The sequence below is a fragment of the Sesamum indicum genome, linkage group LG4 (genome assembly GCF_026168435.1).
Source record: "Sesamum indicum cultivar Baizhima isolate 11 linkage group LG4, ASM2616843v1, whole genome shotgun sequence".
Taxonomy (NCBI): Eukaryota; Viridiplantae; Streptophyta; class Magnoliopsida; order Lamiales; family Pedaliaceae; genus Sesamum; species Sesamum indicum.
Genome location: NC_142660.1, coordinates 18,646,575 through 18,659,469, shown reverse-complemented (window position 1 = coordinate 18,659,469; position 12,895 = coordinate 18,646,575). Strand labels below are relative to the sequence as shown.

At 32.9% G+C, this 12,895-nt stretch overlaps 1 protein-coding gene and 1 pseudogene across 2 annotated transcripts; both read right to left on the bottom strand.

Annotated features, from left to right (window-relative positions):
• Window positions 1-3,165: 3,165 nt before the first annotated feature.
• On the bottom strand, window positions 3,166-4,871 carry LOC105161042 (UDP-glucosyltransferase 29). Its single transcript, XM_011078605.2, has one exon. The coding sequence runs from the start codon at window positions 4,774-4,776 to the stop codon at window positions 3,340-3,342; it is 1,437 nt and encodes a 478-aa protein (XP_011076907.1). The 5' UTR covers window positions 4,777-4,871; the 3' UTR covers window positions 3,166-3,339.
• A 5,379-nt stretch (window positions 4,872-10,250) lies between these two features.
• Window positions 10,251-11,922, bottom strand: LOC105161041 (beta-D-glucosyl crocetin beta-1,6-glucosyltransferase pseudogene; annotated as a pseudogene). Its single transcript, XR_016065241.1, has one exon. The product of XR_016065241.1 is annotated as a beta-D-glucosyl crocetin beta-1,6-glucosyltransferase pseudogene (transcript).
• Between the last annotated feature and the right edge of the window lie 973 nt (window positions 11,923-12,895).

Below are 12,895 nucleotides of genomic sequence, written 5' to 3'. Positions count from 1 at the left end.
AAAATAAACTAAAACAGTTTGTCTTTGTTGCATCTGTGCAATTTTGTCCTCCATTCTATTTAATTTTCGAAGCTCTGGGTATAATAACATTTGCCCTTGCACACATTGGCCGGTCTTCCCAAAGAAAAAACAACACCCGCTTCTTTTTTCGTACATTCAAAAAACCTCCTACCTGGGTTGTCGTCGGTCCATGAGGTTTTCAAAATCGCAAGCCTTCCACAATGACAAAAAACTTCTCGATTAGCAGCCATATATCATGACATTTTTCCTACTAAATGCAAGAGAGAAATGAAGAAATAAGACTTAAATAGAAGGAACCCTCCAAATCTCCACATTTTCCTCCACATTTAACAGCAAGTGACAGAGAGAGTAGCTGCCGTTATGTATTGGACGAAATTCCTTCAATAATCCTCAAATTGAAAACAAACACACCACATATGGGACTCAATGTGCAAATTAACCTGAGTGTGGGACCAAAATTAGAAATAGGTCCACTTATGGGACTAAAAATATAATTTACCCATCAACATCCTACATAAATATTGATGTGGCAAAATAAAGAAGAAACAAGAGAAGTCAAATGATGAGAAGGCCATGACGTAGACAAGTTGTTGACAGAAACTGATCAGAGAGATGTGCGTGCCATGGGGAGGCGAATGCAGGGGAAGTGGTCCGCCGGCAAGATGATTGCTTGCGGCGAAGATATGACGGAGAAATAGTGGCGGGGCTGTTAAATAGTGGTGGAAATGAAAAAGGAGAGAATCGTCCATATAGTGGACGGAATTGGATGGGTAAGGATGTAATTGAGTCGCTGGAAGTGGAGACTCAATTGGTGGTGGTCTCGAACATTGGATAGATCGAAAGAGAGAGAAAGTAAATCTTGATTTTAGCGCATGACTATAATCTACAATTAGTGTACGTTTGAACTCCAATTGAAGCACATGTTGTAGGGCTGGAATTAGTGTCGGACGGCGAGTTCAGTGATAGTGGGACAACAACAAAAGCACTCAATGCTACACTGGACACAACCTAAACACTAACCTCTCATACGAGAAAAAACCCTCTACTCATACTAGAGAAGAAGATTGAGAAGATGTTTCTGAGAGTTGGTCTAAATATAGGAAAATTTTAAAGTATCAAAATTAAACTCCCCTTTTTTTAATGATTTGTTTTTTGTCTTTTCTTTTTTAAAGTTTCCTTGCTCACTTAATTTTAGGACTTTTACTAAATTTTACAAAATTACATTACTTCGTTTTGAAACTTATAAATTTTAGAAAAAAAAAATAATCTTGCAATTTAAGGGGAGTGATATCTTTAATCTACATAAGTTATTCTCATAGTATTGTAACTTCAAATATTTGACAATTAATTACAATCCTTTTCAAGCCGATTTTGACTAAATAATTATATACAACTTATACATAACCTAATTAAATTATAATTCTAATAATATAACTTAGAGAATTTGACATTTTCATCTGCATCATGTATACGAATTACGAATTTAAAATAATTTAATTAGCTCCTGCGTAAATCTTGCAGTTTTCTGGCCAAGGTGGCCTAAAAAGAATTAAAATTTTCACAATTTTAAAATTATAACACTATATTACAAAAATAAGTTCGTATAGGACCAACAATATCACTCCCCCTAAACTATACTAAAATTTCAATTTTCCCTAAATTTTATAATACTACAAAAATAAAATAAATGAGCAACAAAATAGTATTCTCATTAATGATATGTAAGGATAATTATATTTCTCTCCCCTAAAATTTGGTGTAATTTACACATAAATTCACTGTAGTTTAGAAAATTACATCTAATACCCCTAAAGTTTGCTTCCGCTTAACAAATAAGTTACTCTATTAGTCAAAATCCACTGAATTTGTTGATATTAACAAAAAATATTTAATAAAATTTGATATTTACACTCGATTGATTTATTACTGACTTAATGGAGATCAACCAATTTTTTTTCATCTAAATAACCCTTATAATGGTTAAGATATACATTCTCACATGCATTAATATGTGAAGACATATGAGGGTAATATGATTATAATAAGATTTATGTGAGGTACAATAAATCTAATAGTCCATAAAAGGTAAATATAAATTTTTATCCCTCTTTTTTTTAATATTAACAAATTTGGTGAATTGTAACGAATAGAAGGACCAATTTGTTATAAGAAAACAAACTTCAGTAATATTAAATAATTTTTTAAATTGTAAAAATTTACATATAATTACACCAACCTCGGAAGAATATATAATTGGTCATCATCTTTTTTTTGTTTTGTCAAAATAAAGAGTTCCACGGTCTTTGATTGACCTCAAGCCCTAAAACATCTCATAATTAATTGAGATAATTGCATCTTCTTTATATGAGATTTGATAGTAATATATAAAATTTTTATAATTTAAAAAATTATATTTAATAATATTAAGGTTTGTTTTCCTAAAACAAATAAACCCCGCCATAAGTTGAACTTCAATGCTGTTAATATGAACCAAAAAAGTTCAATAAAACTTGATAATGATGCTATAAGAAATTTTATATTTAACAATAATTAAGTACTTAGTTAAAAATAAGCGTTAACTACGACCACACAATAGGTGATAGTCTAGTTTTTGCGGATGCTGTAAAAATTTATCATGACTAAAAATTCTAATAAAAATATTACTCTGGCTCATAGATATAACAAAAATAATTTCATAATGCATAACCATAATTTTTATATCAAGTTTTATTTAATTATAATTAATAATATTTATTTACTATAATTTTAAATCACAGGCAATAAACTACAATTTTCTAATGCACCATCGATAGACATAGTACTAATATTTTATAGGTTAAATAAAAAATTTTCTAACTAAATAAGTATCATAAAAATAAAAGTATACCTCGCGTACATTAATTGTATGATAATATATACGAAAAATATGATTACAAAGATTTTTTATTTAACTTACCAAATCTATATAGAACATTAGTATAATTCCTTATTTAATTTTTGATAATATCAAAATGAATTTATTAATTTTTTTGTAATCTATAATAGATAATGAAAGATTAATATAATTTCTTATCTAAATTTTTAATAATATCAATAAATTTATTGAATTTTAGCTACGGAGAAACTTATTATCAAACAAAATCAAACCTCAAAGATATCATATGTTTTCCAACCCACAAGAAATCTACGTATAAATACACTAATCCCAGTGGAACAAAGTATACTTATCTCTAACTAATAAAACGAAAAAAATATTAAAGTAATAATGAAATAACATATAAATAATTCCACTATTATTTGTAAGTATAAACTCAATGCTCATGCATTTTCACTCAACATTCCTTCCCTATTCTCCATCATCATCACATTCAATTTCTTCATAGAATTCTCAGACTTGAGATTCGATCTCTCTCTCCTCCTAACCACCGTCACCAATTCCTCCACCAGTGAATCAATCTCCTCCTCCCCTTTCTCTCTCATCTTCTCACTCAACTCCTCCACCCTCCGCCGTAACCCCTCCCCACTTTTCCCCATAACCAGCTTCTTCACCACCCTCGCCACCTCTCCTCTGTCAAGATTTCCTTGTCTACTCCTCACCACCTCCTCCCCAAACCCCACCGCCTCCACCAACCTAGCATTGAACGGCTGGTCAAGATGCATCGGCACGGCAATAATCGGCACACCGGAATACACCCCTTCCATCACAGAACTCCACCCACAGTGGCTCAAAAACCCTCCAACACTCGGATGTGACAATATTCTCCTCTGCTGTGCCCATCCCTCCACCACCAACCCTCTTCCTTCCACTCTCTCAAGAAACCCTTCCGGCAGTTTCTCCTCAATCTTGATTTTCTCGTCGCCATGAGGAAACCTAACAACCCAGATGAAGTTAAGCCCGCTTAGCTCCAGCCCATAAGCTATCTCTTCGATCTCATTGGCAGACAAGAAGTACTCGCTCCCGAATGAGGAGAAAACCGTCGAACGACGGTCTTTCCCGTCGAGCCATTCGATGATGTCATTTCCTTCATTCTCCATATCACAACCTACCTCCTGAACAAGGGGGCCAACTGGTACGAATCTCTTCCGAGTCAAGTCGGAGAGAAAATCTACGTATTGTCCTTCCAGTTCACGGAATGTCTTGATCAGAACCAAATCGTGCGACCGTTTAACGCAATCGCTGACTCTCAATTGATCACTAGTACCGCTGTCGGAAGACTTAAAACGGCAGAAGTTATCATACTCGTGTTCCCGGAAGTATATAGCCGGAAAAGGGTACTCCTCCGGTCTGGTCTCAAACCAATGGTACATAATAAAAGAAATCGCTGCAGCTCCGGTACTCAGAAACACCATGGCTGGTATATTCTGCGACTCGGCCTCCTCCGAGGCCCACGACTGGAGGAAATCGTATAAAACCAAGTCGGGCTTGAGGGTTTGGAGGAGGGTGGAGAAGGCGGGCCGGGCACTGTCGAGGGCTCTCTTGAGGGTGGACATGAGGTGGGGTGGGAGGCCATTGGTGGTGTGGTAAGGAGGGGGAAGTATGGTGGTGGGAATGTGAAGCTCAACAAGTTTTACGGAAATGGAGTCTTTTGATGACATGTTCTTGCTGATGGAATTTAGATTTACTTGTGAAGAACAAATGTAAATGACGAAGTTTCTTTTGGCAAGTGACTTCGCCAGCTCGAGGAATGCTGAGATATGGCCATGAGCAAGCCATGGGAACATTAGAATCCTGATGCTTCTCTTTCTTGTATCCATGATTTACAAGGATTGCTGTCTTCTTCCCTAACCTTATATTGTGTTTTTTGTCGGAAGCAGTTCCGTTTAAGTATCATATGCAGAGGAATGATCAAAGGTTGTTTATTTATATATTTAGAGAAATTTGGATAAGGGACTGAATTTTTGGTAACACATACACGTGGGAGAACATAAGATACGTGGAGAGTGGAGGTTGAGAGATGGATGTATAGAGGGGAGAGGTGTTGGAAAATGGGATGTGAGGGCAAATCTTTTTTTGTTCCCCTAAAAATCCGGTTATTTTTGTTTTTGATACTACAATTATAATAGTGTCGTTTTCGGTATCATAAAATATAAAAACATAACTTTTTAGACTTAAGTTAACAATAGATACTATGTGTCTTGCATGTAGCCGTCACGTGATTTTGACTTCAAATATCTGTTTAATGATATCAATATTTATACCATTAAAAGAAAAAGAATATAACCAACTTTGCCACAAACTATAAGAATTTTTTTTCTTTTTTACAAAAATAAAAATATTATGAAAATTTTATTTTTATATGTATTGATGCCTGCAATTTTAGCATGGGTCCAATGAGCTTGGACTTTCGATAATGGGCTTGGGCCAACCAATAAAGAATTTGGAAAACAGAACTTGCAAAACAACATTAACACTCCAATGTTCAAATTAGTAAATAATAAGTTTAAATGATAGAGCGTAATAAAGAAATATAATGACTAAATGTGAAAGAGGAATTTGTTTTCAAAAGTGCATGTAGAAATAATATAGCAGAATAATAGCAAAAGTTTCACTTTCAGAAGGTATCCCCGTCTAAGAGATTAAACCTCTATTTATAGAGAAGTGTCCCTCTTCATCAAGAAATTGTACGTGAGCCCTATTTTTGGTGTAAAGTGGATAGAAACAGTTAAGATAAAACATAATTCATCCGTATTTTCAATTAATCTTGAAATTGAAGTTTTTATCCAGGTAAGAAAGAGATTTTTTGACTGAGGATGACTCCTGGTCTGCAGCGAGTCTAGCTGGCTCAAGAGTTCGAGTTCTTGAGGGAACCTCCCTCAACACGAGTCCTCCATGCTGGATAAAGGGTACACATGGAAGGTCCAAATACATGCCACATGTGCTATGGAAAGATGTGTAGAGATAGGTTTTGAGCCTGTTATTGCTAGTTGGGCTATCTTAAGTAGATTTTCCTTCATAGGCTATTATATTTGTTTATGGGGCCTTGGGCCTTTTTGCTTATTCTTGGACCAAGTCTCCTTGGACCATACACATCATATTTAATAAATACTTATGAAATTATAATTATTTTTATTCAGATAATGTTAGGATTTATTTTATTATTTTTAAAATTAAATTATTATTTGTATAAAAATATATTAATATTTGAGCACAAACTATAAAAAGTAAAATATATTTTTTGAATAAAAGTATTAGATAAATTTTTTTATTAAGAAATTCATAATTTGTGAATCGAACTTTCGACACGTGTAAGTCGGCTTACTTGACATATTTGCGCCGCGATAAATTGTTATCTAAAATAAAAATAATTATAACTTTAGAACTATTTATTATATATATTAAAACAATTTTTTCCTAATATATTTATTTTTTAAAAAAATAAAAAGAAACTCTTTTTGTTTGTGGTCAAAGTTCGTCAAAATATTTTTTTCTTTTAATGGTACAAAAGTATATATATATTTTTATTTTGTGGTACTATTAAACAAGGCATTTGAACTCAAAATCAGTCAAAATCACATGAGCCAATAGGAGTTAACAGTCATGTGCAAGGCACATGGCCTTTGTCGTTAACTTGAGACCAAAACGACGTATTTTTGTATTTTATGGTACCAAAAACGACACTTGTATAATTATGGTACCAAAAACGAAAATAACCCTTTAATAGGGCCAAAAAAGAATTTTTCCCAAAATGTGAAAATCATATGTTTGAGGGGGTAAGGATCTTAGGTACTATGATACATGTTTTGTGCATTTAGAAAATTCAAACTCAGGTGGGATTTGATCCGATTTAAATTAATAATATAATAAATACAATATATTTATTGTGTGATTATAATGTAATTTTAAAAAAATAATTAATTATATAATAAATATATTATAATAATTTTATAATTTGATTTGGTTCAATCAAATTTAATTTGAGTTATAATTTTCTTTTATGCCTTTGTGGGAGGGGTCATATTTGGGGTAGTTTAATTGCATTTAATATCTTGTATATTTAGGGGGTAACAAAACAAAAATTTTAAATATAGAAATGACAAATAGAAATTGGAGACTTTGGCATCGAATTTTAGAAGTGGGCGGAAATTGATTAGGTGGACAAAAATTATGTATAATGTTTGGATTTGTTTTCTGAGTGTTTTGTTGTATTTTGTGGAGATAGAGAGAAAAAAACAAAGATAAATAAGTGTGTGTTAGAGATATTATGTATGTTTGGATTTATTTTTGAAAATAATTTAAAATAAGTATTGTATGTTTAATGTTATGTTTTGGGAGACAAAAATTACTATTCATTGTCAAATCACTGTCAAATCATGTCTTTTTTATATATTTTTATGTATATGTATGTATTTATACTAAACAGTTTAAAACACCTAGATAAGGTGTTTCTGAATGATGGCAATTATTGGTTATGTTTTGACTCGTCCTTGAGATAACTTGAAAATGAAAACAAACATAGTGTGGTTTTTTGGGGGCTTTTACTGACATAAAAATTTAATAAAAATCAACTGTCAACTAATATATTTTCTTCTTTTTTTCTGCCACATAAGAGTTTATGTAAAACAATTTCCCTACCACATATTTTTTTTTTTGGAATATTTTAGTGATTGGACATATTCTTTATAATCTCTTCTCTAGTAACAAAACAAACTATGTATTTATATATTTCAACCTAGCTATAGTGACACAATGTTTCAACGTGCATATAATTAATAATTTTATACATTTTAAAATATATTATAAATTAAAATAAAATATATAACACATACCTTAATTTAAAAAAAAAAGGAAACAAAAGAAAAAAAAATCAATTTAAATGTATTAGCAACAAAAAATATAAACACATAAAATTATAAAAAAATAAAATTAATATTTCATATATAATTATAAATTAAAAAATAAATTATTATTATATATAATAAAATTTTAACAAAAACCAACCCCCAACCCTCGGCCCCCTCCCAATCCATCCCTCTCGCCGCCGCCTAGCTATGCTCAAGGTTATTTTTAAGGGATAATTACACTCATCTTCCCTAAAATTTGGTATAATTACACGTAAATCTGTAGTAATTTGAAAAATTACATCTAACATTTATGAGGTTTGCTTTGTTCTAACAAATAAGTCAATCCGTTAGTCAAAATTCACCGAATCTGCTGATATTAATAAAAAAAAATTATATTAACCCCTAATTGACTTATATCGACTTACGACAGGTCAAATAAATCTTGCTATGATCAAATTATTCTCATACGTCCACGCGTTAATGCATGTGAGGAGGTATATCTTCACCATTATAAGGATAGTTTAGTTCGAAAATAATTGTTTGACCTACCATAATTCACTAATCAGACAATCATGGATTAATATAGATTTTATTTTATGTTTTTGATAATATCAATAATTTTGGTAAATTTTAAACTAAATGGAGGATTTATTTGTTAGACGGAAGCAAATCTCTGAGGTGTTAGATTTAATTTTCAAACCACAGAAAGTATATGTGTAATTACACCAAACCTCAAGGGAGCATAATATGTAATTATCCATATTTTCAAAACATGTCTAGTTAGGTCTTTTCCCAATTTAAAAAGTTTTAGATTTTTACACGTTAGCAACTTTTAGCCATTTTAAATATTTAGTGGCCAGAGGCCTATAATTTAAAAAAAAAATTAATTTTGGGGGGTGCTGTTTGCCATTTCGATATTTATGATCCTTATTTTGCTATTTTCTAATATACAAGGTAGTAAATAAAATAAAGCCTATATTTCGGGGTGTTGCAATCTAAAAGAAATTGATATATTACCATCAAAACTTGTCGCAATCACAAATTTGGCAAAATTTATACTTTTCTATGAATTTTGCCCTTAACATATATACCAATTCTTTTTAGATTACGAGGCCTAATTGAGCTAATTGAATTCTAACAGGATTAAAAATGCCACCCTTTTATAATTCAAGATTAAAATTGCAATTTTCTTGTCCGAATTCTTTTGGGGAAATTCTGATTTTCGCTATATACACTACAAAAAGATTATTTTATAGTAACAACCTTTAACGATCAAGTTAATTATTTGGAACTGTTTTTGAAAATTGTAACAGCTTTTGTAATGGCACCTTATACCATGGCTATTTTGGGCGTTACAAATTCTTTGTAACGAGGCTTGCTTGAAAGCTGTTACAATTTGTGACAGCCATGAGATGTCGTTACAATAGTTGTTCGATAGCAAAAAATACATTTGGACCTGTTTTTGGAATGACTAAATTGATTTTGATTTAGCTGTTATTGGAACGGCCTTTGTAACACATATATGTATGGTTGTGCTTGAATTTTGGCACGATTTTTGGATTACTCTTCATAACGGTCATGTATTATGTTGTAATGGTTGTCGTATTGACCTTTGTATTTCTTTTTGCAACAATTTTTATAACGTCCTTTGTAACTCCATATGCGTACGTTGGTTTTTTAGTTTCATATCTTCCTTTCTTACTGTTTTTTACATTGCTTAGTAATAGCTTTTTAGACGACCTTTTTCAAAATTGACAACTATCTCTTTATTTCAATTCACAACATTAACAATCATCATCATTTAATTTCATTTAACAATTATTTTATCATCAATAACTTTCTCATTCGATTTTATTCAACACTAAATTATACGATTACATAATCATTCATCTGACTTTCATAAAACACAACCACAAATAAGCACATAATACGCGAAAAATTGTTGAAATCGTAGGACTATACATATTTGATCGTTTTTCAACATAATATGCGAAAAATTCTAGTTCAAGTTCGATTCGGTCAAACCTGAACCAGTTATACAGCAAATGTAATATATTTTGTTGAGTGATTGATGTATAGTTCAAGAAAAGTGACCAATCACAGAGCAAGTATATTGATTTGATTCGACCAAATTTGGAAAGAATTTTTCCATAATATGCTGAAACAATGCAAAAGCCATGTCAAAAAGCCACATCATCAAAATGGCTACAAATCCCCGAATCAACTTATCACGCTTACAACACATGGAGTTTTCGGGCAATTTATGATATTTTTGATCGGAATTGTTCTCAAATTGCAAGACCAAATTGTCAAAATTATAATTTTCCTTATTAGTAAGAGACTAAAACACATATGTGAAAACACAAGTCAAAGACGAGAAGACAGTCAAAACACTGAATATTTTATATTTATAGCATTTAATTAGGAAATAAGTTAAAGGACTCTCGAATTGATGTTACTTAATACTCAAATAAACTCAAAGAAGATCAAAACATATGGATTCCACCTTCAAAGTTATCAAATCAATTTGTGTTATAGTCATATTTCTTTTGGTGCCTTGTAAACTAGGAATGCATAGGCAAAGGTTAACACAACTCCAAAATACTAACAAATAAAGGTCTTGAATACAAGTCATTCCAGGGGAACATACAACTTGATCTCCATCCATGTGCTGTCGATCGCTCCAATTTTTACTTGATAAAGGATGATCCCTTAACACTACTCTTTCCACACAATTGCGCTATCTCTTGTACAAGTTCATCAATCTCTTCTTCACCATTAGCCCTCAAAGTTTCTCTCTTTTCACCAACTTTTCTCCTCAATTCTTCGCCAATAATTCCAACAACATCTTTGATCACCTTTCCAATGTCCTCCCTCCTAAATCTCCCTCTCTCATCTCTATCAACTTCAACACCAACTCCCAATTCCACCACCAGTTTTGCATTAATGGGCTGATCGAACTGCATTGGCATGGCGATTATTGGAACCCCAAAGTGGATGCTCTCAATCACTGAATTCCAACCACAATGACTAACAAATCCACCAACACTTGGGTGTCCCAAAATCTTTGCCTGTGGTGCCCATTTCTCCATAATTTTACCTTTTTCTTGCGTCCTCTCAAGAAATCCTCCAGGCAGTGCGTCCTGAACCCTTTTTTCCTCGTCTCCTGGAAACCTGACGACCCATACGAAGTTCACGTCGCTGAGCTCCAATGCGTAAGCTATCTCTTCAATCTCCTCTGTTTTCAAGAAATACTCGCTCCCAAACGACACAAAGACAGTCGAAAACTCACTTTTTTTTCCAAGCCATTCCATCAGGTCAGAGTTTTCATCATCAGGGCCTCGATCAGCGGAGACTAGTGGCCCGACAGGCACGATTTTTCTTTCCGTAAGTTGAGAAAGATAGTCTATATATTTCCCTTCAATTTCCTTGGAACTTTTGATCAGCAGGAGTTCAGTTGCTTCCTGATTATCAAGATCTCTCTCCTGACTCCTCTTTCTGAAAGATTCAATGTTACCATTTATCATATCGTGCTCAGGGCCTGTAAATTTAATGGCTGGGAAAGGGTACTCCACCACGTCAGGCTTCATCAGGGAATGATAGTAGAAGGAAAACATTGCTGCACCGGAAGTTAAGAAAGAAACTGACGGGATATTGTTTGAAAACGCCACGCCCGCGGCCCATTCAATCAGTGTATCATGGATTAATAGGTCGGGCTGGAGGGATTTCATGATCGTGGAGAAATCCAGTTTCGACGAATCCAGAGCCTTCCTGAGGATGGAAATCAGGTTGGGTGGGAGGCCATTGGTTGTGTGATTGTGAGGAGGAAGTTGAGGCAAGAAATCAGGCAGATGCAGCTCTAGAAGATGAATGGAAGAGGAGTATTTTCCAGGGATTTTGTTCTTGATAGAACTGAGATTTGCAGGTGTGGAACAAAGGTAAGTTTGTATGTTTCTGTTTGATAATCTCTTGGCTAGCTCTAGGAATGGAGAGATGTGACCATAGGCCAGCCATGGCAACATCATAACTTTCCAACAGGAGTTTTCTGTGCCCATATGTGAGAGAGAGAGGAGACAGAGAGGGAGAGAGGGAGTGCAGGTATCATCTTCGCCTGTTAGAAGCTTTATAATCTTCAAAAACAGGTCTCCATGGCAGGTCATAAAATCATATTCCTCTGAATTGAAGAACATTATTTATTCACTTTTGGAAATACTAAGAGGCTGATCTTGTCAATTTAATGTTGTGAGGTTTGACTGAATTCTGAAATCTGGGAATCATTAAAGAGTGATTTCATCGATTTGCCCAAGCAATCATATACTCATAAATGCAATTCACTCACCCCTTAAAAATGATTCTGACTTAAATTCATAAGATTTCGCGATACGTAGCAAGTGAATTGCAGTTATTAGTATTACCATGCATGTAATCAATGAAATCACAGTCAAAGCACGCGTATGTTTTGATAGACCTTTCTTTATTTGTTGCTGTCAGTATGGTTAGTATGTCGGTATAGTGTATTTTGTTGTACTAACTTTGTTAGTTTGGGTTGTTTAATATATTATAACCGATTCTCTTTTAAACATATATGAATTAAATGCTTTTTTCATTCTGTATCTGAAATAACGTATTTTGTTGTACTAACTTTGTTAATTTGGTTGCATCTTTTTAGTTTCTGCAATTGTTGTCCTTTTATTCACCGGAGATCACCTTCACCTTCAAGAAGGGTTCACTCTCGCGGGAAAAATAACTGAAATTACAAAAATTTAAAAGATACATAGCCAAAATGCTACCTCAAAAAGGTTAAAGGAACAAATGCTGGTAGAATGGACCATAGGAACATAATCCCCAATTTTAAAAAATATCACGTGAGATTATTTTTCCAACAAAAAGGGTGAACTTTGGCGAAAAAATGACTAAAATCACGAAAATTAAAAAGATATAAGACCAAGATACTATTTTAGAAAGTTAAAGGATGACAATGCAAAATGCCCTAAGTTACGGGATAAAAAATGCATTTAAGTCAATCATATATAGTTAATAATATATATATATATATATATATATATATATATGATCAACGTAGTCGCAATAA